Here is a 27811-nt window from a genome sequence, read left to right as displayed (position 1 = left end):
CAAAAACAGCTTCGAGCATAACCGTGTTAGCTGGCTGAAGCATACGTTTAGATCATGAGCTCGTGCTGACAGCGCAGGGCTTGCAGTGTTTGCCAATGCGGACGCTTGAGCGACGTTGTACAAGGCAGGGCTGCGTCTGTGCTGACAAACCGGGAGCTCGGCGGCATTTTGCTCGAACGTGGACCAAGGTTAAGAGGGACCTAACAAACAGAAGAATTGCTCAGCCGTGTAGAATCTTGACACAACGAGGCTGGAACATCGAACGCGGCACTCGAGCTGAGGAAAGCCCAAATCCAAAAAAGAAGCGCGAGAGAGCGAGAGAAATATGCACTTCACCCCTTTCGCCCACAGCCGACTGGAAAAGAACAACACCAAACGTGCACGCAGCCTGCGAAAGGGCAGCTGAGATTTGCACTGTGCATCTCCACTCGCGCACCTCGGATAAGGCAAAGCGTGTGGACTCCCTTTGATATCACTTGGCTCACAGCTGACCATCACCAACTCACGACTCAGCATCCACCTTCACTCTCCACCACCGTACACTTCGCCTCTTTCTCTACCTACCATTACACTCCCTGTCAGCTTCTCCCAAGACATTTCGCACCACTCAGACACGCAGAGCCTTGATGCTATCACCACAACCCGTCCTTGCCTAGACAGCTGACGACGACCACAAAGCGGCACCAAGGCTCCGCCATCGCCCAGCATGTTGAGCCCAGGCAACGAAGCGCAGCGCCGCTTCCTATCTGCCTCGGATCAGCCCAACAGACATGACGACCCACACAATGCATCACTCAGCACCACTCCCACCCAGAGTCACATGCAGCCACCCAAATCCAACCCTTCGTCTGCTTCAAAACCAGCAGGTTCCACTCTTCGACCCAACACCAGCCTTCGCCCTCCGTCCGCAAATGATACCCCAGCGAACAGCTCGCAGCGACAGAGACAGGCATCCTCATCCTCCTTCACTACGGGCAACGACAGGCAGGGCAGCTCGTACGACGATTCAAATGCTTCTATCGCTGGCCGTGGTCAAGCAAATGTAAGTGCAAGTCACTGTCGATGACAGCACATCCCCTGGAGAACCAAAAACTGACTTCTTCATTTTGATCCTTTGACACACAGTCGCAGTCCCTGCTACGAACGCCGCAGACACGCCCCGCACTAGGACACCAAAGCTCTCAGAATCAGCGCTCCGTCTCTTACGCCGCCTCGGACATTGAAACCATCTCGGCATTGTCGGCTTCCGAATACAGCTCTGGCGGTGAGGATGACCCAGATCAGTGGCGCAGATCCCAGCACCGCGGCCGCCCCATCGAGACCGCCATCCGTCAAGGCATCTCTGTCGGGCGCCCTGGTCTGCTTGTGGAACCGTCTCGTTCAGCCAGCAACCTCACAGCATCCGGCGCAAGCAAGCAGCGACGTGCCTCAGCCAACACCCGAGACTCGAGTAAAGTTCGCAGACAGAGCAAAGCGTACCGCGGCGGCGACGACTACCTCGATGCAGCAGACGACGATCGCTACGGTCCTTTCGACGACGAAGACGACGAGGTGGAACCTCACGATAGGGGAGAGGAGCTCGTTCGTCGCCGAATGAAGGCTCGTCAGCGAGAGAAAGCCGCGAAAAAGAAGGCAGAGAAGGAGCGCTCCCGCCAATCAGTCGCCATGCCTTCCCAGTCCAGTGGCACAGCCAACACCAACAATGCAGCACTCTTGTCGCCCAGCCTCAAGTCCGCCAACTCTGCCATCATTGGCCAGCGAGCTAGTTCCCCTTCTCCTCGACCCGGGCGTCCCACCACGATCATGCTTCCTCCTCCCGCCGTCGGCGGCAACCTTCAGCAGGGTGCTCTCTCTCCGACCTCGGCGGCCTTCCCAAGTCCAAGCGTACCAGGCAGCAGGCTGTCTTCTGCTACGGGCTACCCTTCGCCTCACGGTCACATTCGGCGACCCAGCGCCATGCAGAACAGCTCTCAGAACCGTTTCAGTGGCGTCAGTCACGGCCAGCAGAGTACGGTCGGCCCCAGAAGCGGTGTCAACGCTCCCTCCACCGCTCTTGCTGCCAGTCAGGACTTCTTCACCGGCCTTGGCGCTCCCTCTGCTAGCGGTCGCGCTGCCACAGATGCGAGTTCCAGCATGGCAGGCAGTGTTAGGGCCGATGACGAGGAGGAGTACGACCAGGAAGAGGATCGCGACACTGTCGCCAGTCTCGCGGATCGACGTCGTCGTGACGATGCCGAAGCTCAAGCTGAAGACACCATCCAGATGAACGAGGAAGTCGAGATCGAGCCAGATTACGACGAGAATGAGGAAGTCGTGGACGACGAAGACGACGAAGACATCACCGATGATCAGGACGTCGAGTACACGCTCAAAGATCGACAAGACGCCATCAACATCGAACATCCCTTCGGTCTCCCTATTTGGAAGCCGGCTCTGTACAAAAAGTCGCGCTCCGTCACGCGCAACGCCGAAATCGCTCTCCACTCGATCCCGAGTGCAGCTGCAGAGCGCCACCTTCTGCCCGGCAACATCCTCTGGACCATCCTGTTTGGATCCTGGCTGTCGCTCATCTGCTACACTTCTTCGATCTTGATCAACTTTGTACCGCTGGGCGGCTCAAGATACGCTCGAGTCGCATGGGAGCTCGGTGGATATCTCTTCTGGCCGTTCGGAAAGTACGTCGAGGTTGAAGTCGGTCCCGACAGCGCTGATCGTGTCGCTGGTGCCAACAACAACGTCGACCCTGCTGCCGACGCGCAGTGGGTCGAGAACTCATTCACACCCGTGGCAGCTCGCTTTCCTCACGACCACGCTCATGTTGTCCCATTCAATTCGCGCCCCGAGTCCATGCTTTCCACCCCACGCGACAAGCTGGCCAGCAGTCAAAACGACACGATCCGTGCCAATGACGTTGCAGGCCAATCTGCCGATGCTGGTTCTTCCAGCGGCTCGGAGGCACGCAGATCGACCCCTCGTCCCTCGGAGCACGGCGAGTCGAGCCACACCTCGCACGAGGAGCAGGACGAGAACAGCTCGCTCAAGAACAAGGGCAAGGCCAACGACTACGGTGCCATGTACGACGAGCAGAGCGGCCGGCAGCTTACTGATCTCGAACGCATCGAGGCCGAGCAGCGCGTCTACGGTTACGTCAGCGATGAGGATGGATACGACGTTGGCACTGGGCAGCGATTCGGTGGCCGAGTCGCATTCGGTCTCTTCTATGCCGTGGTTCTGTTCCCGCTCATGGGTCTCGTCTGTCTCGCGTGCTGGGGGATGGTCTTCCCCATTCCTATGGCTAAGCTCACATGGGTCTTGCTCAAGAATCTGGCAACTCGCCCGCTTGCGCTGCACTTCCGTTCGGCTCCAGGCATGGACAAGCAGCAGCATCTCGGCGAGATCGACGAGATCGCTGGTGCCGCCAAGAAGTTCTTCCTCCCGCTCAAGCCCGGCGAGCCTGCACCTCGTCCCAAATCGATCAACGCCGGCAAGTTGACCCTCGAGCGCCGCAGCAAGATCCTGCTCTGCACCTATAGAGCCGTGGGCGGTCAGTACTACAAGTACACCGTCGGCGGTGTCAACATCCTGTTCGTCAACACGCTGCCTCTCGTCTTCTTTACCATCTTCGACTTCTTCGTCATCGAGCGCTACGTCCACCATTACGGCATCGAGCACGGCTTCCTGGCCTTCATCTCGGGCCAAGGCATCATCTTCATGCTCTCGCTTGCCAGTGTCATCCCGCTGTCGTACTTCATCGGCATGGCTGTGGCGAGCATCAGCGCTCAGAGTAGTATCGGTATGGGTGCGGTGATCAACGCCACTTTTGGTTCGATCATCGAGATTATCCTGTACGCAATCGCTCTGACGCAGGAGAAGGCGAGGCTGGTCGAGGGTTCGCTGATTGGGTCGATCCTGGCCGGTGTGCTGCTGATGCCCGGCCTGTCCATGTGCTCCGGTGCCACTCGTCGTAAAGAACAGCGCTTCAACGCCAGATCCGCCGGTGTCACGAGCACCATGTTAATCATGGCCATCATCGGTATTTTGACCCCGACGCTATTCTACCAGATCTACGGCACCTTCCAGCTCACGTGCGAGGGTTGTCCCACCGGCAACGTGCCCGGTGACAGCTGGAGCTGCCGCCGATGCTTCTACGAGCACGTGCCCCCGGCGACGGACCCCTTCTTCCAGCAGAACGTCCGCGGGCTCATGTACACGTGTACGGTCATCCTGGTGCTCTCGTACGGTGTCGGGTTGTGGTTCTCGTTGCGTACGCACGCCTCGCAGATCTGGCAGAACCCTCTGCCGGCGCAGCCGGGCGTCGCTACGAACCAGGCGACGCTGGCGCACTTGCCCTCGGCGCAACGCGCGTCAATGTACAAGCGATTGGTGCCAGCGGCGGTGATGCAGCAGTTGCTGCCGACGGCGCACCCGACTGGTGGGGAGCGTGGGGCTCAGGGCCAGTCGTCCGCAGTCAGCGGTTCGGGTTCCGCTCCAGGCACAATCAAAGGTCCTTCCACCCACGCACGCCAGGGCACCGACGCGACTTCGAACGAACCTCGACCCTTGCAGCTGCCTGGCCACTTTAGCCAGGAAGAGTACGACCGCGCGGTCGCCCTCACCGCCTCTGCGTTCCACAACGTGCTCCAGCAGCATCACGACGATGCTGGTAATGCCGCCGGTGAGCGCAATCACCTTCGACACCCTGCACCACCGCAGTCCCACCCCCACGGGCAGCACGGAAAACACGTCTCGATGCACGAAGACCCCTCCGCCGGTGACGAATCCGAAGGCTCCGGCGGGCACGACGCACCCTCCTGGTCGCGCGGTACCTCGCTCACCGTCCTCCTCTCCTGCACAGTGCTGTACGCCATCATCGCCGAAATCCTAGTCGACGTCGTCGACGTCGTCCTTGACGGCTCTGGTATCGACGAAAAGTTTTTGGGAATCACACTGTTCGCGCTCGTCCCCAACACGACCGAGTTCATGAACGCCATGTCGTTCGCCATCAACGGCAACATTGCGCTCTCCATGGAGATTGGGTCTGCGTACGCGCTGCAGGTGTGTCTCATCCAGATCCCCGCCATGGTCGTCTTTTCCGCCTATTACAATGCGGGTGTGGGCGACGTCGATTTGATTCGGAGGAGTTTCACCCTCATCTTCCCGCGTTGGGATGTGATCGCGATCATCTTTGCGGTGTTCCTCTTGACGTACACGTACATCGAGAGTCGGTCCAACTATTATCGCGGCACGATCTGTATTTTGAGCTACATGGTGTTGGTAGCCGGGTTTTACTTTGCTCCGGGGACGGGGGATACGCAGGATCCGGGGGATGATAACCGGCCCGGTGGGGGCGAGGGTGTTCAAGGGATGGTGGCGGGTTTGGTGGGCGTCGGAATGGAGCGCGCGCTCAGCTTCAGCGTGAAAGGGGGTAGGTTTGGCGCTGGGCCTGAGGGCTGGACGAGAGCTAGCAGGGTTGCGGCGGCCAAGGCGATGGGAGGGCTAGGTCACGCTGTGAAGGCCAACGAGAGCGCAATGTTGCTCCCGGATGGCGTGGCTGGTTGGGGCCACTGGCTGCCCGATTTGGGTCTGACAGAGTGGATGTATGCCTGCTGGGCCAGCTTGTGGGCTCGCTAGACGAGCGTGTTGATGAAGATTTGATGATCGTTATGTTTTTAGCATTGTTTCTCGCTTTGCAAAGTTATGTCTTCTCATGTCTCAGGAGCCGGTCTGCGTGTGATGGTGCTCGGTGAAAAGCGTACACGAGCCGCCGATCGAGGCGACCAAGCACCCGTTGAGCCTGCCTGAGCAGCACGTCCTTCAAGCACAAGTTGTCCAGTCAAACTCAACATTGAGCCTCGACGTTCTTCCCACCCACACACACCGAACGTCATTGAAAGACCACTGAGCATTGAACGGGAGCAAAGACCACGCGTAGAGACCGACGACGAAACCTAAAAGTACAAGAGATGGATCCGGGGAGGGGAAATTGTATGCAATCAACCAGAGCACATGAGGCAGGCCTCTTTGTTCTCGAGCGAGCAGACGAGCTGGTCGGCCTCGAGCTGGCGCAGACGCTGGCGCTCCAGGGCGGCCGCGAAGCCTGCGTCGACCTCACCAGTCTTGGAGGCAGTCTCCTTGAGCTGGGCCGTCTTCTCCTGCTCCTTTTCGGCGACCGCCTTGGCCTCCTGGATGGCCTTGGCCTCGTCGAGCTGGCGGATGCCAGGGCCGTCCTTGGTGACGGTGCCGTCGACGCCGAGCTTGCCGACGCCCTGCGTGAGGGTCTCGACATCTCCCGAAGGCTTGACAGCCACCACGGCGGGCGCAGCCGCTACGGCCTCGGCAACCACAGCAGCAGGAGTGCTCACCTCCTCGATCTTCTTGGCTCCACCAGCACGCCCCGACGCGGCCGCCTTGGCCTCGTTGACCTCGGCCACCGAGAGCGTGAACTGGATCGCGTTGGACGCAGGCTTGGTGCGCAGGTAGTAGGTACCGGTCTTGAGCCCCTTCTTCCAGCCGTAGAAGTGCATCGACGTAAGCTGGCCAAAGGTGGGGGCCGAGAGGTGGATATTGAGCGACTGCGACTGGCAGATGAACGCACCACGGTCGGCAGCCATGTCGATGATCGCCTTCTGGCTGATCTCCCACACGGTCTTGTAGAGCTTCTTGATGCGGTCGGGGATGCCGGGCACGTTCTGGATCGAACCACCGTGCGCGATGATGCGGTTCTTCATCGTGTCGTTCCACAGTCCCTGCTCGACGAGCTCGCGCAGCAACCAGGGGTTCACCACCTGGAACTCGCCCGCCAGCACACGGCGCGAGTAGATGTTGGACGTGTAAGGCTCGAAGCACTCGTTGAAGCCGAGGATCTGACTCGTCGAGGCCGTGGGCATGGGTGCGAGGAGCAGCGAGTTGCGCAGACCGTGCTTGGCAATCTTGGTCTTGAGCTCGGCCCAGTCCCACAGGTCCGAGGGGGTCACGCCCCACATGTCGTACTGCAGCTCACCCTGCGAAGCGGGCGAGCCGGCGTACGTCTCGTAGGTGCCGTGCTCCTGCGCCAGCTCGCACGATCGCTCGAGAGCGGCGTGGTAGATGGTCTCGAAGATCTGCACGTTGAGGCGACGAGCCTCGGGCGACTCAAAGGCGTAGCCCATGATCATGAAGGCGTCAGCGAGACCCTGCACACCGATGCCGATGGGGCGGTGGCGGAAGTTCGAACGACGAGCCTCCTCGACGGGGTAGTAGTTGATGTCGATGATCTTGTTTAGGTTCTTGCAGATGGCCTTGGCGACCTCGTGCAGGCGCTTGAAGTCGTACGTCTTGGTAACGGGGTCGATGAAGGTGGGCAGCGCGATGGAAGCCAGGTTGCAGACGGCCACCTCGTCCGGTGCACTGTACTCGATGATCTCGGTGCACAGGTTGGAGCACTTGATGGTACCAAGGTTCTTCTGGTTGCTCTTGCGGTTAGCGGCGTCCTTGTAGAGGATGAAGGGGTTGCCGGTCTCGGTCTGCGACTCGAGGATGGCGTACCAGAGCTTCTGCGCCTTGACGGTGCGCTTGCAACGGCCCTCGGCCTCGTAGCGCTCGTAGAGACGCTCGAACTCCTCACCGTAGCAGTCAGCGAGGCCAGGGCACTCGTTGGGGCACATGAGCGACCAGTCGCCGTTCTGCTCGACCCTCTTCATGAAAAGATCGGGCACCCAAAGAGCGTAGAAGAGCTCACGGGCACGCACCTCCTCCTTACCGTGGTTCTTGCGGAGGTCGAGGAACTCGAACACATCCGAGTGCCACGGCTCAATGTAGATGGCAAAGGCACCAGGACGCTTGTTGCCGCCCTGGTCGACGTAGCGAGCCGTGTTGTTGAATACACGAAGCATGGGCACGATACCGTTCGAGACACCGTTGGTACCAGCAATGTACGAGCCGGTACCTCGGATGCAATGGATGTTGAGACCGATACCACCGGCGGTCTTGGAGATCATGGCGCACGTCTTGAGCGTGTCGTAGATGCCGTCGATCGAGTCATCCTTCATGGTGACGAGGAAACACGACGAGAGCTGCGGGTGAGGGGTACCAGCGTTGAATAGGGTGGGCGAGGCGTGGGTGAAGTACTTTTGCGACATGAGGTTGTACGTCTCGATGGCGCTCTCGATGTCCTCTCCGTGGATGCCGACAGCGACACGCATGAGCATGTGCTGGGGACGCTCGGCGACCTTGCCGTTGATGCGGAGGAGGTAGGAACGCTCGAGCGTCTTGAAGCCGAAGAAGTTGTAGTGGAAGTCGCGCTCGTAGATGATGGCCGAGTCGAGCTGGTCCTTGTGGTTCATGACTACCTGGTAGGTGGCGTCCGAGATCATGGGGCTGTGCCTGCCATTCTTGGGGTTGACGTACTCGTACAGAGCCTGAACAACCTGGGAGAAGTTCTTGCTGGTCTCCTTGTGCAAGTTACTGATGGCGATACGCGCGGCAAGCACGGCGTAGTCTGGGTGGGTGGTGGTCTTGTAGGCGGCGGTCTCGGCAGCGAGGTTGTCGAGCTCAACGGTGGTGACACCTTCGTAGATGCCGTCAATGACCTTGCGGGTGATCTCGATGGGGTCGACATAGTTCTGGTCGAGACCGTAGCAGAGCTTGGAGATACGGGCGGTGACCTTGTCAAACTTGACCACCTCCTTGCGGCCGTCTGTGATCAGCAAAGAAGAAGGAGGGCGGTGTCAGTCTTGGGCTCAGTCAAACGCGTAACGCGTCGTAGCCAAGCGCGTTCGTGTCGAAGACAGCGGCGACAACTTACCTCGCTTGTATACGTAGATCATCTTGTGTGATTATGACCGCGATGGGAGCGGAGGGGAAAGGGATGCTGGTGATTGGGCCAGATGGTATATGCGAAACGCGTGATAGATGATGGCCTGACGATGGCGATGCCGACAAAGATGCTGTGCGAGAAAGGAACAGTGACGTGCGCGCGGTGATGAAGGGAATGCTGGAGATGCAATGATGAGGAGAAGGAAGTGAGATGGTGAGGGACCACTGCGACGATGGAGGAGGAAGGATAGATGGTCAGACTGATTCGAGGCTGAGCATTATATGTGGATGAGCGCCAAACAACGCGCTGTACTGGGCTGCTGAGGCAAAAATTTGGGTAGGTGTTGCTCTCTCTCTCCCATTGCATGCTGCAGCGAAGGATTCGAGACTGACCTGGCTGAACTGAGCTTTTCGCGTTGGCGTGGCTCATTTACACCAACTCCACGTCGCGCTGCGCCATCAAAGTGACGAGCAGCGCGATTAATTTTCCTCGAGAAGAGCTGCAGCTGTGGACCGCCCGCGTGAGCAAACATGCAGAGCTTGGGCTCGAGACGCGACCGGCTGAAATCAACGGTCTGGCGAGGACGTGACTGATGATGAAGCTGCACAAGTCCAACTTCTCGAGAGCTTTGCTTTGTATAAGCCCATTTCAAGGCGATTGAATTGCTTAAGCCCGGCCTGCAGCTTGACTCCGAGTCGATTTGAACTCTTCTGAAATTCTGCGACGCGTTTTGCTAGGCGCGTAAAGTGGGTTGGAAACGACGGAGTTTGACCGTGATGCAGCGTTTGAACGAGACCAACACTTTGCATCTGCCTGCTCGCTCCTCTTCTGACGACACTGGTGAGGAGCGCCCTCTCTCACGCGAGTTGCATCTTTACGCGACAGTGACGGGGCGGCGTTCGAAGAGAGTCCAGCCACGACCTGGAACGAAACTTCGCGCACGATGAGCGCGTCCTGGTTCCCCGGATTGCAGCCGAGCCTGGATGATGATGGTCGCGACCGCTTCCCCACAGTCGAGCTTGTTGTCGTCGCGGGCGGTGGTGGCCGCGCTGATCGACGAGAGTTTTGAGTGTTGTGAGCATTCCCACAACTCGGCAATGCATCGAGGCCAGCGACCGAATGCCCTCGTTGAGATACGGTGTCTTGCGTGTCGGACACCTCCAACCGTTCCACGATGGATTTGTGAGTGGCCTTGACTCGTCCTCATGACCGACGCTTCTCTGCCTCTCGTCGCACAAGACATCGCGTGAGCCTCGCAGTATCAACGGTACATCGGGCGGCAACTTCTCCTAGACAGACAGTCTCACGAGATATGGCTCAGCTGTCAAACAGCCATGTTAACACCGTACTCGTGCGCCTCGACGTACAAGGTTTGGAGGACGGTGTGCACCGATTCCGGATGATCATCACCGATCTCAGAGCGTTCTGCACTGTTAGAGTTGGTATTGGGCGTGGGTATGCATGAATTTGGGCTGTGACAAGGAGACCGCCAAGTCCCTTGCGAAGAGCCTGTTGCCACAAGCGAGGGCTCATGGCGCGGCTAGCGTGTAGCGGCCGGTCCCTTGCACTGCTTCGAGTCTGTCGCGCTGACCGTCCCGAACATTCGGTCCGCATTGACCCTAGCAGTGTGTGGCCCGAGATGGAATGCACAAGGTCAAAGGCAAGGTAGTGACGCCAGGATGATCGGCTCAATTGACGGCCAGTGTTGGCAAGAGGCAGGGAAAAGGTCGACGCGACGGGCTGTCAGATTGACAGCAGGCGTGTCCCGCGACTCCCGCCTCTGTCCGCCTCAATCGAACACGTCAGAGACAAACAGATTTGAGCTTCCACACCAGCTCGCTAAGCTACAAGCCTTCCGCCTTGACAGCCTGATCTCGCTCAATGACTAGGCGAGGCTCGCTACGTTTGCCATACCGGAGATCCCTCAATCAGAACGGTTGCGCCCCGTCTCGAAAGGGCTAACGGCATGTGACACTATGCCCATCCTACGAGATGCCCTTGCGCCGATAACAGCCACAGTGCAGCTGATCTAATGGAAGGCTCTGGACGAGGAACGCTACTGTAGACCGTAGGAAAGAAGGCCTTCTTTCACACACCGCGCACAGCGGGTCAGCGGTGGTAACAGCGCTCAGCCGCCAAGTAAACGGTGGAAGCCACCCCGTTCGAGGTGACCGACGACCAGGGGCGTTGCACGTTGACTGGCCGACTGCGCCCGTTTTCGAGCAAATAATAATGCAACAGGTTCCCAGCTCGGGCGCTGGCTTTCCTACGCCTTGTCCACGCTTCAAGCTCCGCCTTCACCTTCGGGTCGCACGCGCTCATGCCGTCGCTCGTTCTTGCTCTTTGATGGGAACAACGAATGGCCCGCCGAGCGCGATTTGTACCACTTGGCAACACTCTCACGCCACTTTGACCCCACTTCGTTGCTTGTTCGGGAGCGCCGTCCGTCCACTTGTTACCGACGATAGATGAATCGCTGCCGTCAGCAGGATCGACCGAGTTTCCCAAATTGTTGCAACGATGAAGATAGAGGTGATAAGGGTCCAGCGGGACTTGCGTACCCCTCAGGGGCCCCGTGGATGGACCGATCGAGAGAAGGGAAGACTGATGGCGCCGCGATGCAGGCACCTCTACCTGAAGCCAAACGGACTAGGACGGCATGAAAAAGCTGTCTGTCGCCTGAGGGTCCCTCCTCGTTTCGATCTCCGTCCTCGCCAAAGCAGCTCTTGATGACGGCTCATCGATCTCGCGTTGACTCGCTCGCATGCCGTTCATGTGGTTGGTGGGCCAAACATGGCGAGAGACGACGACAGCCTAAGCGAGCTTCGACTCGTTGAGATTCTCTTTGTTCCCATGATTTGCCGACAGAACAAACGGACATCCAGCAGCAGTTCCAGCAGCCGAACTGGGGCGGGGCTTCCGCGCAACCGCGCGTCCCGTCACACGCCTGTCACTTTTTTCTTCTCACGAGGCGCAGGCACATTTCGGAATGCACCGCACCTGCCTGCAGGGCGCAGAAACATTTTTGTGAGCGGAGGTGAAACAGGCTTCTCGCATGAGAATTTCTGCGCTTCAACCAAGGAGAGGGTCTTTCTGAACTTGAGACCTGTTGGTCTCGGCAGGGTTCGCGTGGAAAAGGGAACCATGAATAGCATGCTCGTCTCGACCCTGCGCAGCCACCATGGCCCCTTCTTTCGTCTTGTGTCAACGGACGGCGGATCGGACCCTCCGGTATCCTTGACCTCGTCAGCTGCTTCATCCCCTCCCAACGATCATCGGCCCCCCTCCGTCATCGTCGCCACCACCTTGTGTCATCCCATCCGTACAATCACCGCCTTACAATCACCGAGAACAATTCGGATCGTTTGCCGACTCATTCTCCCACGCCTCATCACCCCACTCACAATTCATTTTGTGCAGCATTCATTGCTCCTTCACAGCCGCTCTTCAATCTCGATTGCAGCACCAGGGCACACGCAGCATCCTCTCAGATTCAGGCCAAGGTCAGTCTCCAAGCGTACACGTACCGCTTCAGGCAGCCGTGTCTGTGCTCTGATCGTCCATCGCCAAGCACGCGCAAAGCTCGGACCGCCTCGCAAGCAGCGCTAGGACCGCCTCGCATACAGCCTGTGTCTGCAGATCCCGTGCGTGCACTGCTTCAGCAAGTCCGAGTGCTCGCGCCTTCCGCTGTCGCATCCTCTCTCTCTCTTTTAGAGGCTCTTGTCTCGATCTCGGAAAGCTAGGCCAACCCCCAGCAACGGCGACTCGACATCCATCGCCTTGACTCAGCCTGTAGCCTCAAGTACTTACGACGTTGCCCTTGCGGATAATCGTACCTTTCCTCTTCAACACTACACCTTGCTTTCCGCATCCGCTTGAAGCTTCCCCCTTCGTCGACATGGGTTTGTTCGATGTCGGCTCTCTTCGAGCCAAGAAGCATGCCAACCTCAAAGACGCGTCCAACCGCGACGTCCAGGGCCTGTGGCGAAAGAAGGACGATGGACCTTCGAAGGGCCTCGGCCTCTACAACGATGCCCGCCATGGCGCCTCCAGTCGGTCCCTCTCTGCGAACCACGCCTCGGCGTCACTGGCTCCTGCCGCACCCGGCCTTCACACCAAACGCAGCGTATCTGGCATCGACCCGAGGAACTCGGCCAGACAGTCAAAGCTCGAGCGCATGATGGGCGCCGGTGTTCCTCAGATCCAGGTCGTCAGTCGTCAAGATCATTCCGAGCCATTTCGTTTCAACGAAGCAGCAGGTCAGTCTTCCATCGACTCGAATCATTATCGAAAACCATCTGCCGCGCGTGCTTCAGGCCTCACCAAGTCTTTCTCGGTCGCAGAGCTGAACGAGACCAACAATACCTCCTACTCGCGTGTCTTCTCCTCCGACATCTCCAACATCGTCGGTGGCCCCACCACTTTCACCGAAATGTCCGAGGTGGATTGTCCCGTCTGTCTCGAACCGCTCTCCCACAGGCTCGCTGGCGAGAAGCCTCACGTCGTGCCCGTCTGCGGTCACGCTCTTCACAATGCGTGCTTCAGCGCCATCTATGGCCCTCCCGAAGCGCTGCTGGCTGCTCAGAGCCCTGGTAGGCGGCTGCGCGGTCCTGGCGCCGCTTCCAGGCAGAGCGTCGGACCTCCTGGCATGTGCGGAGTATGCCGCAAGCCTATCGCACTCGGAGATGGCAACTCGTCCAAGTCGCAGAAGCTCGCCGGCATCAAGACGCATGCCACCGATTCGCCTAAGCTTCGATCCAAGCTGCTCTTCTCTGATCAGGACGAACCTCTGCAGGCGCATCACGACGACTTTTTGGAACCGCAGTCTTCCAAGGGCCGGGCCACCATCAGCTCAGCTGCCAGCATCTCGTCCAGCTCCTCTACCAGCTACACGCTTCCCACCCTCCGAGCACGCCCCGAGTTCCCGACCATCTACTGCAAGCCCAATGGCAGCCAGCCTGGAAAGCTCAACGTGGTGTCGGTCTTGTCGATCGAGGTGCCCACGCGTCGCACTCTATCCGACCTACGTGAACATGCGCTCGACACCATCTCGGATGAGTACGCCGCCGACACCAGCGGAAGCGGCGTCCGCGAGGACAGCGATTCCCTCTCCGATGATCTCAAGCGCGGTGGCTCAGGCTGGGATATCACCAATGGGACGGATGTCCTTGCCACCGGTGACCCGAGCCGCAGCCCCATGCCAGAAGCACGTGTTGGCTTCACCGAGCAAGGCGACAAGCAAAATGTCATGGCTCGCCCCGTGACACCCGAAGATCAAGGCTTCTCCCACGCCGCTACTCCAGCTGGCGCCCCGCCCATCGACCCTACTCGCGCCGTCCTGGACGATCTGCAGCAACGTGTAGCCGACTGGAAGGGACACTCGATCGAGCACTTTGGCCCGCTGGTTTTGCATGACCTGCTCAACATTCGTCAAGACTCGATCGTCCGTGAATTTCACGTCTACCTGTTCCAGGAAGCGCTGCTCTGTGTCACCGAGGAGCGTCGAAAGGGCCTGGGTCGCTTCGTCCAGAACGGTGCTGCAAGTGGCTCTGGCGCCGCAGTGACCGACACAGGAAAGCCAGCCTTGAAACTCAAGGGGCGCATCTACCTTCGCCACATCCGCCGCGTGCTCGATTCATCGGTCGCCGGCGAGCGTACGCTCAGCATCACCATGGACGACGAGAACCTCGATCAGTTCGTGCTGAGCTTCCGCGAGACCGGCACCATGGATGTGTGGCGGTCTCGGTTGACAGAGCTCACGCAGAATGCTGGCAAGTCTCCTGCTGTTCCCGCCGCTCAAACGGCTGCCGTCCCAACTGCAAATGTTTCGGCTGCCCCTCGCAGCCCTGTGTTGCCGGCATCGTTGGCTGCGGCCGATCCACCCAAGTCGGCGGCGTCCACAACGGATGGCTTTGGTGCTGCCCGTTTGAGCCCCAATCGACCCTTTGCAGCGCAGGCCGTCACCAGCGGCTCTGCGTCTGTCCTGAGCGGCAAGTCTGGCTCTCAGCATGGAGGTTTCGCAGCTGTTCAGTCCCAGAACAGTCGAAGGCTGTCCAACGTGTCGTCCTGCCGCAACAGCAGCCAAGGCCATGGTTCGAAAGCGGCGCATCGCGTCTCTGTCTCGAGCGATGTGCTGCCCTCATACCAGCAATGGTCCAGCTCTGGTGGACTGGATCCTCGAGTGCCGCCGCCCAGCATGCTGCCTCACACGCCGATCGACCTTGTCCTCATGATCTCGGTGCCCTCGGTGCTCCCAGAGCACATCACCGGCTCGATCAGCTCATCTGCAGCGCTCAAGCTGCGACTCATTCGCTCCTCGCTTGACTTTGTCATCCACAATCTCGGACCCAACGATCGTGTCTCACTCGTCGCGTTCACTGTGGGCATTGACGGTGAGGTCAAGAGGACCGGTCTGCTGAATCCACATCGCGAGGCCAGCCGCAAGCTCTTGGAAGAGTTCGTCCAGAACATTGGCCAGCCGTTGGAAACGCAGGCCGCCGACTCGTTCAGCGTCGACCTCAGCAAGCTGGGAGGCTCGACCGAGCGCATCGACTCGGTGACCGCCGTCAATGTCGGTCTCGATGTGGTGCTGGCGAGGAAAGCCAAGAACCCGGTGACGAGCATGATGCTGATCAACGACACTTCTGACGGTCCCAAGCGCAACCAGATGGATCTGGTCATGGCACGAGCCGAGGCCGCCAACGTCGCCATCCACTGCTTTGGCTACGGCAAGACGCACGACCCCTCCTCACTGTGGCTCATTTCGAACCACACGCGAGGCTCGTACACGTTCGTTCGCGAATGGTACCAGCTGCGCGAGTGCATCGCCGGCTGTCTTGGCTCGATGATGTCGGTCGCGCTCACCGACGTCAAGGTCCACATTGGCGTGCCTCAGGACAACTGCTTCAGGATTCGCAAAATTGCTGGTCTGCCCGGTGCGATCATCTCGTCTTCTGGCAAGGACGTCGACATTGACATTGGCGAGATCAAGTTTGGCGAGGCCAAGGATCTTCTGGTCGAGCTCGAGCTGGACTTGGCGAGCCTTTTGCCGACGCTCATGGAGAACAGGCGCGAGAGCAAGAGCATCGGTCTCAGGCCGATCGAGCAGGGAAGTGCGACGGACGACTTTATGCAGAGGATGGGCATCCAGGATCTCAGCCTCGTCGAGTCGGATGGCGCTGACGGCTTCCTCGAACAGATGGTGGAGGAGATTGGCGTGTTTGAGGCTGACGTCAGCTTCAAGGACCCTGCCACGGGCATGATCACGTCGCGCCTGCCCAACCCGGGTGTTCTGACACTCGAGATCGACACGCACTCGACCGATCCATTGACCAACGGCCCACCTGGCTTGGCGGCCATTGTAGCCGAGCCCACCGTGACGCGCCGAAGACTCGAGGTGCTGGTGTCAGAGATGATCACGCGATCGCTGCTGCTCATCTCCCGCAAGAACTACGGTCAGGCGCTCAAGGTCATCACCGAGACGCGTCGCATCATCGATACGGTGGTGCAGGCGCTCAACGGGCCGAACCAGTCGAAGCGTCGTTCGCTGGTGGTGCACCGTTCGAATCAGAGACGCGTCCGTGAGGCCGCCAACCAGCGAACCATCTCGTCGCTCATGGCCATGATGAGTGATCTCGACATCCTCAGCGAAGGCCTCGAACACCAGCACCGTTCGAGCTTCGACCGCGACGGACGCAACTTTGGCGCCCAACAAGCGATGATTCTGCGCGACCAGAAGGCCTGGACCGCGCGCACGGATACCGAGTATCTCTATTTCAGGGATGACAATGCTGCTGCGTTCACGGCTTGGTCTGCCTCCTTCGCTTCGATGCGATAACAGACGAGAACCTTGGCGATGCGAGAGGATAAGGTTTGACCGATACCCGATGTCTCTTCGATGAGATTCACACTGTCACTTTTTGTTGTTCCGGATTCGTGGGTAAATGGTCACGCTCTTTTTGTCATGGCCGCCGTCGAAGCGTGAGCGAGAGAGACAGGCTTGGCAGCGCCAAGGGTCTGGTGCGTTCGTGGGCGTTGAGAGTGCGCACACAAGCTTCTTGGTGATGAGTGGACATTAGATGGGGTCCAGAACGTCGTACACAATTCATGCTTTGAGCGTGCGGTTGCAAATTCACACCTAGAGTCAGAGAGAGAAAGGTACGTGGGCCAGCTGTCAGCTCTGACGGAGAGAACAAAGTGGGTCGAGGGTTGAGGGTTGGCAGCTGCCAAGGAAAGGCCAAGCGGCTGGTCTAGCAGGGAGGGGCGAAAAGGGCGCAGCGAATCAGACAAATTGCCCGATTTCCGTCCCCTGCCAACCCACCACAGCCAAGACGATGACCCAAGTGGCTGGGACACCCTTGGCCTGCATACACTCGAGACTACAATGAAGCGGCCAAGAAAGCCCTGACGACGCCGAGAGCAGACTATCCTCTACGCGGTGCGTGGCGAGGGCGTCCTCGGCTGGCACGGATGACGATCTCACAGATCGAACGGGTTGCTCGGCTAGGCAGTGGCATAAGCGACAGAAAGGTTTAGAGGACCATCGCAGTGGATCGAGCGGTGGGATGTGGAGTGATCGCATCGGGAAGCATCCTTTTGGCGAGGCGAGGGGTGACGGCGCTTTGCCTGGCGAGAAGGTCGGCAACAAGATCGGTCTTGGCTCGCAAGAGCGAGCTGGGAGGCCATCACAACCTCTCACTTCGGTCATCACCTCAAGCTGTCAGCCTTGTCTAGCTCAGTCATCCACCGGGCGGCTAACGAAACAATGACAGCTCAATCCTGCGAGACAGGCTGTACCATCCACTGCGAGTCATCAACAGCGCGAGTCGGGTGGCGAGCAGCGGAGAACGAATCCGGCCCCGAACTCAGCAAAGCGCGACCCAATGAACCCTGTGAGCAGCTGGCTTGCAGAGCTGCTGATGATCGACCCTGGGCACGGGTCAGCACGACAGGTGGGCAGCAGCTGTGAAACTCTGACTTGCCAAGAGAGGAGCGAGGCAAGTGGGTTGGGCAAGTCGACTCTGCTGTGCCAAGCCGGGTCAAAGGCAAATGCCAAGCTTCTTGGGATTTGGGCCCTTTCTGCCTGCCCAACCGGACAGCAGCGCAGCGCAGCCAAGGCAAGGCGGAAATTTATTTTAGGCAGAATTGGACGCACTGCGCTGCGCAAGCGCAGTTCGGTGAGGGTAAACGCCAAGAAAAAATAAACCCTGCTGGTTGCTTGGCCCTCCTCCCCTTGAGCTGGTTGATGGCTTGGCTGCGGGTGAATGCTGCATGATGAAGAGTGGATTCTGTCGCCTGCTGGTAGCGGTATGAGTTGTTCATGCTTTGATGCGCAGCTCATGCCGAGGTTTCGAGGTTGTGCTGAATGGTCAAGGTGATATATATGCTGAAGGGTTGATCGTTAGTACCCTCGACATCACCCATCGACCTTTCGCACCTCCTATGAACACCTCACCGCATAAATCGGCATAGCAGCATTGAGCACAGTGCTCTCTACACCTCTCACAGCGCGCTAGCTTCACCACCACCCAGTTGCTCTCGCCAACATGCCGCTTCTGATGTCCCGCAAGGCGTCGCCAGAGGCCTCGTCCTCCTCAGCCTCGTTTCGCTCTCGCTCCAGCGCCTCGTCCTCCTCGCACCGCTCCACCAAATCATCCCAGAAAGCGAGCGAGCTTCGTGCGCGCTACGAGATGGCGCAGGCAATCCAAAAGCCCTGGCCTTTGCATCTGCTGGAAAACGGCGTTAAGCCGGCCGCACCCACCACCGCTAGCGCGCCCACACCTCGTGCTGCGTCCACCCACAACTCTACCGCGCGCCCGTCATCGCGCCCACGCAGGGAGCACGAGGAGCTGACAAGTCTCGATACGGAAAGGAGCTCTAGGAAGCGCGTTTCAGCGGGGTCAGAGAAGGGCTCGCTCTCGCCAACACTGCCCGGGATAAGCAGCTGGATTCGCCGTGCAAGCAAGGACTCCGAGAAGAGCGTTGGTAGCAACAGCAGCGACTCGTCGAGCTCGCCAAAGGACCTTTAATGAAAGCCGAGTTTCAGTCACAAGCACCATGGTGGTGCCAATATACCCTCCTTCTCTGTTAATCCTCCCGGGCATTTCACTTGTAATGGACTACGCATGACACATCACCCTTTGACGTGTTGGAATCGTGATTGAGATCAAAGTGGCCGTGATGCCGATCGAGCTCGTGCCGATAGCTCTACGCGACAAGTGTGAAAGATGAACCGAGATCACCCAGATGGTTTCGAATATTGCGGGTCACAATGTTCTGCCGTTACTCGTGTCGCCCACGCCGAATGACAGAGGCTCAGCTCAAGTGAGGTTGATGTGCGCGCGCTCGCAAAGTTCAATCAAAAGTCGACGGTGGCCTTCTCAGTATCGTCATTTCAGCTGCTGGTAGATTCTGAAGTGGTCCTAGTCTGTCATGATGTCTGAAAGCATCCTCCCACATGATGCCAAGGCGGATACGAGACCATCTCTGGCCGCATTGTAGCTGGACGTGTCGTCGTCTGGCTGCTGGTAGGATTCCCTACGAAGAGGAATGACAAACGTATCGCGCTGGCAAGCACGTCGCACGAGACTGTGAGCTGAAGAGATTGGCTGGTTGGCTAATTTACAATGCATGGAAAGACATCGGAAGCGATGTCATGTCGACGTCAGGACAGAAGGATCGTTCTGAATCCCTGGTGACATCTTTTGGGCGGCCGCGTGGCGTGCGTTCGAGCCGGACTGTGGTGAAGAACAAGCTGATGCAAGGGCCTGCTGGAAAGGCCGCTGAGTGTAGCTGCGGCGCTGCGGCATCTATTGGTCCTCGAGGGCTAGCTCGAGGTCAGCGCCATAGAGCTTGGTGTTGAAGAAACCAGGGTCGAGCCAGTTGACACGGACGTAACCGTCCTCACCACCTGACGCATATGCGGTACCGGCAGGGTGGATGGCGATGGTGTTGATGGGGCCGAAGTGACCTGGGAGACGGGCGCACTCCTCCTCGAAGACCTTGTGCCAGAATCGGGTCTCAAATCGACCTTGCCTCGCCGACGTGGTGGTGACGTTCATGGCATCCTGACCACCTCCGACAATGACATATGGCTTGGTGGGGTGAATCGAAGCGCTGTTCAAGGGTGTCTCGGTGGCGTATGTCTTGATCACCTGCAATGTCTTGGAGTCGATGAGCTTCGCCGTCTTGTCTCGGGACGAGGTGACAAAGTAGGTGCGGTCGGCGCTCATCTGAAGATCCGAAAGGATCTCGGTGTGTGCCTTGGTCGAGTTCTCCTCCAGCTCGGCGTCGATTCCGCTCTCGGGCTCCTTGTCGTCGTGGTAGTAGAGTGCGACCTTGCCGTCCTCATGGCCGGTGACGATGTACTGGTCGCATGGGGCGAAGGCTGCAACGACCGCCTTGGGACCGGAAAAGGTGATGGTGCGAATAGGTTCAGAGTCCTGCTGGGTCCAGCTGGCAGGGTCACGGTTGATGCGGAAGACACGCAACGAGCCTCGGAAGCCCATGCGCTGTTCTGTGACGACGAGAACCTGTGTGCAGTCTTCTGAGAAGGCGACCCGCTTGGCGGCGGTGGTGAACTCCCAGACGAAGAGGCACTTGCCGGTTGCCACCTCCCAAAGGCGCATCTGGTTGTCGGCGGAGCCAGAGACAAGAAGAGTGGAGGTGGAGTCTACGTCGACGGTCCAGACGGTACCGTTGTGGCCCTCATAGGTGCCGAGACGCTCGCCATTGTGCGAGAACCAAGCATTGATGGTGGGGTCCTTTGCGACCGAGAAGAGAAGGTCACCTTCGCGGTTGAACTTGACCTGGGTGAGCGAACGCTCGTGACCCGACAAGAGAATGGGCCGCATGATATGTGTATCTGCGGTTGCGAGAAGCCGTGGTGGAGATCAGGTAGGAGGAGGATCGCGAAGACGATGCTAAGCTTGACACTCGGGCGAGGGGCGCAAAAAGATTTCTCGCCAGAACACGCAGTCGAGAAAAAGCGCGGCAGCAGCTCAGTACGTTGTTCTCGCTGCTGACCCTTGCCCTCTTCAGGACCCTCGAGAAGAAAGGGCCGTTCTTCGTGCCTTGACTTGAATCGATTTGTATTGGGCGTGGCCACGACTCACTACAGGTGCAACGTAAGAAGGAATAGAAACTTTGTGGCCATTTATTTTCAAATGAACGCGTTGCCCCAAGGCAAGGGTGTGGGACTTCGCAGTCTAACAGACTGCGTCAAAACCCGTGCGAGTGGAAAGGTCGTCCTCCTCACGCGACTTGCTGATCCTTGCGGCGTAGGTAGAAGCTCACTCGCCAAGCGAGATCAGGGTCACGGTGACTGGCTTTTCGCTCAGATGGGATGGTCAGCACTGCAGTCACGCATAGAGCTTTGGCTGATCTGCTGCCACAACGACGACGTATCGGTATCGGAATGTATTGTCAGCAATCACCCCGAGCCCGGGTGAGTTCCGACAGAACAGGCGGTTGCAAGTGGCGTCCAAACACCTTCATGCTGCACCGAAAGAGGTGAAGGTGTGATTGATTGCAGGCCAAATCGCAGAGTGCGTGCATTGTGCATGCTGGACCTCAAGACAGGCATCAGGGCCAATACAATTTTCGACTTAGGCCCGCGTGGGCGGATAGCAAAAATGCGACCAACTTCCACGGCCAAGAGAGAGGGCAATTGGGAAAGGAAAAGCCCGGCGAACGACCCTTTGAAGCGAGTCGAGTGTGGGACAGAGTGCGGGACTCACACACTGCTCAGCTGTGGAGAGAAAGGGAAGACTTCTATACCCAAGGTCCATTCTGGCTCAGACGCTTGCCCTTGCTCGACTCCCTCGCTCACACGCACAAACACACACTCACAGACGCCGCGCGTCACCTGCTGCAAGCAGATTGCGATCTCCACCTGCTCTCGCTCTCTCCCATAAACTGCATCTGCAAGTGTGCCTGTCCGCCGCCGCTTGTTCCGCCGCTGTCTACTGCCCCAAACAGCTCAGCTGTGCTCCCTCTTGGTGATAGTTGGTCGGTCGGATCCGTCATCCTGTTGCTCCTCTGTCCCGAACCCTTGTCACCTTCCCTTCCTCTTCTCCGTCACCATCCGGCATCGATCCGATCCTGCTCTCCTCTCTCTCGCTCTCGTTGGGTCCTCTTCCGCACTCAGTCGGCTTCTCCGACCTCTTCCGCAGTCAACCAATCATTGGCATCCATCCCTTTTTACGGACGGCATTCGCATTCGAAATCGTCTCGTCAATCAAGGCACTCCTCTAGGCTGCCATCCTTCCTCATACCAAACAATCATCAGTAGCTTCTCATCGGTGCAGACATTCTGACAACTCGACCATCGGAACGCAGTCTCGAAAGCAATCGAACTCAGTCGTAGTTTCTTCTGCATTTCAGCGATCCACGCTCCACTTCCTAAAACATGGGTCAGACACTCTCGGAGCCCGTCACGGAGAAGACCACGTCTTCGGGCGGCAATGACTCGGTTCTTTACGCAATCTCCGAGATGCAAGGATGGCGCATCAGCATGGAGGACGCCCATACCACCATCCTCGACATCAAAAATGGCTCGGGTGGTATTGTTGGCAACTTCTTTGGTGTCTTTGACGGCCACGGAGGTGAGTTTCTCAGCACGCCGCTGCAGCCCGCCAAGGACATCCTGAACTGACAATCTCTGCCATGGCTCATTCGACTCGTATCATTCACAGGCTCTTCCGTTGCACAGTATACCGGCCGCAGCTTGCACAGCGTTCTCACCGGAGAGGAAAGCTTCAAACAGGGCAAGTACACGGATGCACTTGAAAAGGCCTTCATTAACGTCGACGAGGATCTCAAGAAAGGTATGTTATCTTGCAGCCGCTTCTGGCCGCCTCCAGCTACCTCTCACTAGGAACAAACGAGGCTGACACTCACTTCTTGCTGATCGCGCCACAGATCCTAACTACACAAACGATCCCTCGGGCTGCACTGCCGTAACCGCTTTCATCAAGACCACCGCAAACGACCCGAAACGGGTCGAAAAAGTCTTTGTAGCCAACGCAGGTGATTCCCGATGTGTCCTCTCTCGGGGTGGAGCGGTCATGGAGATGAGCACCGATCACAAGCCTACACTCGACTCGGAGCGCCAACGTATCGAAAATGCAGGAGGCTACGTCAGCTGGGGTCGTGTCAACGGTAACCTTGCCCTTAGTCGAGCTATTGGCGATTTCGAGTTCAAGAGGTCTTTCGAGCTGCCAGTGGAGCAGCAGATCGTCACCGCCTTCCCCGAAGTCCTCGAGAAGGACATCGTCGAATCCGAAGACGAGTTTCTCGTGCTCGCTTGCGACGGCATCTGGGATTGCCTCAGCAGTCAGGATGTGGTCGACATCGTGCGCCGATCCGTGGCCAACGGCAAGGAGCTCACAGAGATCTGCGAGGACCTCATGGACCGCTGCCTCGCGCCAGACTCGGACACCGGCGGCATTGGTTGCGATAATATGACCGTTTGCGTCGTTGCGCTGCTCAACGGCCGAAGCAAGGAGGAGTGGTACTCGTGGATCCAGAAGAACATCGAAGTTCCCAAGTTCAACCGCACTACTCCTCAAGATGTGGCTCCCATTTTCAAGAGCACGCAGCCCTCTTCGCGTGGCCAGGACAGCGGCCAGGACGGCACCGTGAGCATCCAGTCGCTCCTTGCAGGTGGGTCGGCGCGCGGCGAGGACGGCGACGACGAGGCAGGAGGCTCGCTTCGATTGCCAGGTGGTCTGGCGGGTGCGCTGAGCGGCGCTGGTATCGTGTTCCGACCTGGTGGACGCTCTGAGGGCGGTGAAGTGGTGTACGAGGCGCATGTCGTTGACGAGGATGACAGTGGCGATTCCGACCAGAGCAGCGGCGAGTCTGGCACCAAAGCATCCACCGCCACCTCGACCGAAACAAAGGACGCCGAGCCAAGGCTGGTGGAGTCGCCTCACGCGGACGCCAAGCCGGCCAGCTCCAGACAAGAGGCGGACAAGATGGAGGTGGATGACGAGACCGGCGCGTCTGGCAAGACACAAACGAGCATTTGAAAGGCGCAGCGAAGCACGCTTCCTATCCGTTCTCACTCTACACAGTCTCCGAAGCCAAGTCCGCCAACAAATGCCCCTCTCCCCTTACTGGTCAACACCAATCATTCTCCACGCCGACCTCAACCTCGTCCGGTCCCCGCGAGCATTCTCTTCCGTTCCCCGACCAAAACAAACGATCGATTCCTCCCTCTGCGCGGGTCACCTGACGTTGTAGACAATACGATACCAGCTTTGCCATATGCCACGAGAATTATTTAAGCGACCCCATGCGTGTCCGATCGGCTTAACCGTGGCTTGCTTCTCTGTTGGTAGTCGTTCGATGTCGTGATAGTGAGCTGGAAGCAGTGAATGGAGGATGGCGGAGAGTGGCGAGGTCGAACATCAGATCCTCGGACGAGGGCGGTGAAGAGCTGCAATAGGGTTTGAGCGCGAGATTGGCGAGATGCGGCTTCCACAAAGCCGAGCCGCTAACAAGCAAGGCGACCCTGCGGTGGACCCCTGTTGATCATGTGGGGGCGGGCCTTCGACACGCGCGCTGGCGGGCCGGCGCTCCAAAGTGACACATGCACACCCGAAAAATGGCGCAGCTCAAATTCAGACCCTGGCTACATCTCGCTCTCCTCCCTCTTTGCCCCTCTCTCGTTCGACCATTGTCCGCTTTCTCGAGTCTGCTGTGCTTCTGCTACGACATCTCCTCACGCCTCGATCGTCAGAGACAGCAGATCATGCGAGACACATCCAGCTCGTCGTAGCAGTCGAGGGCACACGTTGCTTTGCTGCTCCTGGCGAAAGGCGTCGTCGCTGTTCTACAGCCATACATCTCTGTGAATCCCTCCAGCTCTTCAAGCACACGCACACTAGGCATCAGGCATTGTCCACACGATGCCTTTCAACTATGGCTTTCTCAGCCACAGCGACCCGCTTACCTTCGACCCAAACAATTACGTACTCACCACCAACGGCTTCGGCCTCTTTCTCACGCAAGTGATTATCATCATCGTGCTATGCCAGCTCCTCGGAAAGCTCTTCAAGCTGATCGGCCAACCGGCCGTGGTCGGAGAGCTACTTGCTGGCATCCTTCTTGGCCCAACAGCCCTGGGCAACATACCCGGCTTCACAGAGACCATCGTTCCAACACAAGCCTTGGGTCTTCTCAAGCTCATGGCCAACATCGGCCTCTCTCTGTTTCTCTTCCTCATCGGGCTCGAGACCGACACGGATCTCATGGCAAAATACTGGCAAAAGGTCGTGCTCATCACTTTGCCTGGCATGGCCATCCCCTTTGGCATCGCGGTCGGCATCTCGAGGCTCATCTGGATGATCGAAACGGACCAGACGGTCAAGTTTACCACCTTCTTCCTCTTCGTCGGCACGGTCATGGCCGTCACTTCGCTCTCGGTGCTCTCACGAATCATGGCGGAGATGAATATCCTTAGCACTCGACTCGGATGCATCACCATCGCTGCAGGCGTCTGCAACGACCTCATCGGCTACGTCTTGCTCGCACTGGGGTCGGCTCTCGGTACGGGCGGCAAGCAGATTGATGCTCTGTACCAGTTGCTAGCCGCCGCTGGCTACATCGTTCTGCTATGGTTCATTTTCCGACCTGTCATGAACCGTCTCATCGTTCGTAGCGGATTCGATATGGCAACAGGAGCAGAGGACCGCGTTCCTGAGCATTTGCTGGTCATCGCGCTCTGCGGTGCTCTTATCAGCGCCTTCTACACCGATGCCATGGGCGTCCACCCAATCGTCGGCGCCTTCAGCTTCGGCGTCTGCTGTCCACATGGCAACTTTGCTGTCAAGGTCACAGAAAGCATCGAGACGCTGGTGATGCTCGTCCTGCTTCCCCTTTACTTTGTCACCAGTGGCCTCAGCACCAATTTCAAGCTTCTCGACGACGGAACCTGTTGGGGACTCATCTGTCTCTTGATTGTCGGCATCTTCGTCAGCAAGTTCGGCGCCACTGCCGCCTCTGCCAAACTCGCTGGGATGACATGGCGCGAGTCGATGTGCGTCGCGAGTCTCATGCAGAGCAAGGGCATCATCGAGATCATCATCCTCAATGTCGCTCTTCAGCTGGAGGTGGTCAGTCCGAAGGTGTTTGCGATGCTGGTCATTTGCTTCCTGTGCACCACAATGTCGGTGCGTCCCTTGTCGCGGTACGTCTACTTCTCCAGTCTGGCGCAAAAGGGCGCCGCAAGCAAGAGCAACGAAGGGGATGAGAAGCATGGTCACGGCGCGAACGAAGAAATTCAAGACTCGAAGCTGAGAGATGACGCAGATTCGGCTGACTTTCCCATCACGGTCGCGATAGCATCGCCAAGTCCAGCAACGAAAACGCTCATGTTTCTGCTCAACCTGATCGGCCCAGACTCGGACGGACACAGCCCGAACGCGAACAGTAGCGGCCATGAGGCAGGACAGATCGCGGTCGATCTCCTTCGCCTGCTACCCACAGAATACACGACCTCCTCGATCATGCAACTGATCAACGTTTCGGACGAGCGCCAGCGCGACGAGATGATGGAAAGCCTCAAGAAAGTGCAACAGCTCTGCAGAGTTCCCACGTCGGCGGTCCTGGCGAGGGAGAAGAAGCTCAGCCATTCATCTGCGACCGCCACCGCACCAGGTGCGAATGGCGTCTCATTTGAAGTCCCGCCCGACACTTTCGTCGTGCCCCGCGACGAGATGATCAAGATGATTGGACAGCAGAATGCAAAAGCGCAGCACCGACTCGGCACATCCGACCCGACGCTTTCCGAACTCGGACGAGGCCTTGCACTCGTCACATGGGAGGCCCATCACTCGTACGGTCGAGGTCTTTCATGGCTCGGCATGGCCGCAGCTGCTAGCGGACTTTCCTTCTCCAAGGCGCTGAACGAGGAAGATGCTTCCGTCAGCTTCTGGCAGGCTAATTCGGATGCACAGTCACTTCCTTCGCGGCTGTTCCGCGACCTCCGCAAGCAGTGCGCCACGGGCGTCTTGCTGGATCCTAGCATGTCACAGCAATCGGGCTCGTCGGTCATTGTTTCACTCGATCACGGAGCAAAAGCAGCGCTGCGGCGAGAGCTGGAGGGCCGTCATGACCTGCGGAGACCATCTGGCATGCGCCGTATCCTGATCCCCTTCTTCGGTGGAGCGGATGATCGCGCCGCTGTAGAGCTTCTGCGCAAGGTTGTTCTCAACTCTCCCGGCAGCATCCAAGGACTGGTCATCACATTCACCAATGCAGACGAAGCGGAGACTAGCAACGCCATCGCATCCCAGGTGAAAGCGCAAGCCCCGATGACACCCTTGCAGCATCTGACGGTTGACGACGACGAGCACATTCAGTCGATCAACCTGCAGACCGTCCACCAGAAAGAGGCTGCTCGCGTGGATGCTCGATTCCTCTTCCACCAGCAGGATGCGTCCAATGCTGCGACCACCGTCCCACCGATTTCGGAGGACCTCGTGGCTACCATCGACACGCAAGGTCAGAGCGAGTCTGAAGACAGCTCCTCACCGGCGACAGAAGACGAAAGGCTGGCAAAGCCGCTTGCCCAGCGAACGTCGACTACGCGCACCGAAGCGGGGATCATCTTCCTTACTCTTCCCTCCTCACCCGAGACCGCCACAGCCCCCATCAGCACGATGAGCAAAGTCCTTCTGCCGCTCCTCGACGAGCAGCAGGACATGCTTTTCATCGGAAGAGGCAAGTGGAACCAACGACCCAAAGAATTCCGCCAAGAGGTCGAACGCATGCACGCCGAGCAGCTTGCGTCATCCTCACCTATACCCGAGGAGCTGAGGGAGGAGCACCGTGCCATCGGCAACTGCCTGGGCGCCGTGACCGAGGGTCTGCTGCTGCAGTCGCTGCGGTCATGTGCGATTGTCGTGCAGGCTGCCCAGCAGTGATTTGTCAAGTTATCATGGGGATCTTCACATTGCGAGTAGGGTCGCTTGTTCTCCCTCATGCCTTTCAGATACCTAGACGTTCTTA

General features: G+C 58.4%; 7 protein-coding genes across 7 annotated transcripts; 5 read left to right on the top strand and 2 right to left on the bottom strand.

Annotated features, from left to right (window-relative positions):
- Positions 1–706: 706 nt before the first annotated feature.
- Positions 707–5631, top strand: PSEUBRA_000874 (Protein of unknown function DUF307; the record flags this gene model as incomplete). Its single annotated transcript, XM_016434179.1, has 2 exons — positions 707–1042; positions 1126–5631. The coding sequence occupies 2 exons, from the start codon at positions 707–709 to the stop codon at positions 5629–5631; spliced, it is 4842 nt and encodes a 1613-aa protein (XP_016294275.1).
- Positions 5632–5993: 362 nt separating this feature from the next.
- On the bottom strand, positions 5994–8804 carry PSEUBRA_000873 (Ribonucleotide reductase large subunit, C-terminal; the record flags this gene model as incomplete). The annotated part of the gene is made up of 2 exons (XM_016434171.1): positions 5994–8674; positions 8783–8804. 2 exons carry the CDS (start codon positions 8802–8804, stop codon positions 5994–5996), a joined length of 2703 nt encoding a protein of 900 aa, XP_016294274.1.
- A 3888-nt stretch (positions 8805–12692) lies between these two features.
- PSEUBRA_000872 (Zinc finger, RING-type) lies at positions 12693–16631 on the top strand (the record flags this gene model as incomplete). Its single annotated transcript, XM_016434177.1, has 1 exon — positions 12693–16631. One exon carries the CDS (start codon positions 12693–12695, stop codon positions 16629–16631), a length of 3939 nt encoding a protein of 1312 aa, XP_016294273.1.
- A 1708-nt stretch (positions 16632–18339) lies between these two features.
- Positions 18340–18822, top strand: PSEUBRA_000871 (uncharacterized protein; the record flags this gene model as incomplete). The annotated part of the gene is made up of 1 exon (XM_059464491.1): positions 18340–18822. One exon carries the CDS (start codon positions 18340–18342, stop codon positions 18820–18822), a length of 483 nt encoding a protein of 160 aa, XP_059321090.1.
- A 780-nt stretch (positions 18823–19602) lies between these two features.
- Positions 19603–20646, bottom strand: PSEUBRA_000870 (WD40 repeat; the record flags this gene model as incomplete). Its single annotated transcript, XM_016434173.1, has 1 exon — positions 19603–20646. One exon carries the CDS (start codon positions 20644–20646, stop codon positions 19603–19605), a length of 1044 nt encoding a protein of 347 aa, XP_016294272.1.
- A 1556-nt stretch (positions 20647–22202) lies between these two features.
- PSEUBRA_000869 (Protein phosphatase 2C (PP2C)-like domain protein) lies at positions 22203–23826 on the top strand (the record flags this gene model as incomplete). Its single annotated transcript, XM_016434184.1, has 3 exons — positions 22203–22398; positions 22489–22620; positions 22715–23826. The coding sequence occupies 3 exons, from the start codon at positions 22203–22205 to the stop codon at positions 23824–23826; spliced, it is 1440 nt and encodes a 479-aa protein (XP_016294271.1).
- Positions 23827–24708: 882 nt separating this feature from the next.
- On the top strand, positions 24709–27726 carry PSEUBRA_000868 (Cation/H+ exchanger; the record flags this gene model as incomplete). Its single annotated transcript, XM_016434178.1, has 1 exon — positions 24709–27726. The coding sequence occupies one exon, from the start codon at positions 24709–24711 to the stop codon at positions 27724–27726; it is 3018 nt and encodes a 1005-aa protein (XP_016294270.1).
- Between the last annotated feature and the right edge of the window lie 85 nt (positions 27727–27811).

The sequence above is a fragment of the Kalmanozyma brasiliensis genome, assembly GCF_000497045.1.
Source record: "Kalmanozyma brasiliensis GHG001 unplaced genomic scaffold PSEUBRA_SCAF11, whole genome shotgun sequence".
NCBI lineage: Eukaryota > Fungi > Basidiomycota > Ustilaginomycetes > Ustilaginales > Kalmanozyma > Kalmanozyma brasiliensis.
The sequence above is the reverse complement of the archived record's forward strand: the minus strand, read 5'-3'. Positions and strand labels throughout refer to the sequence as shown.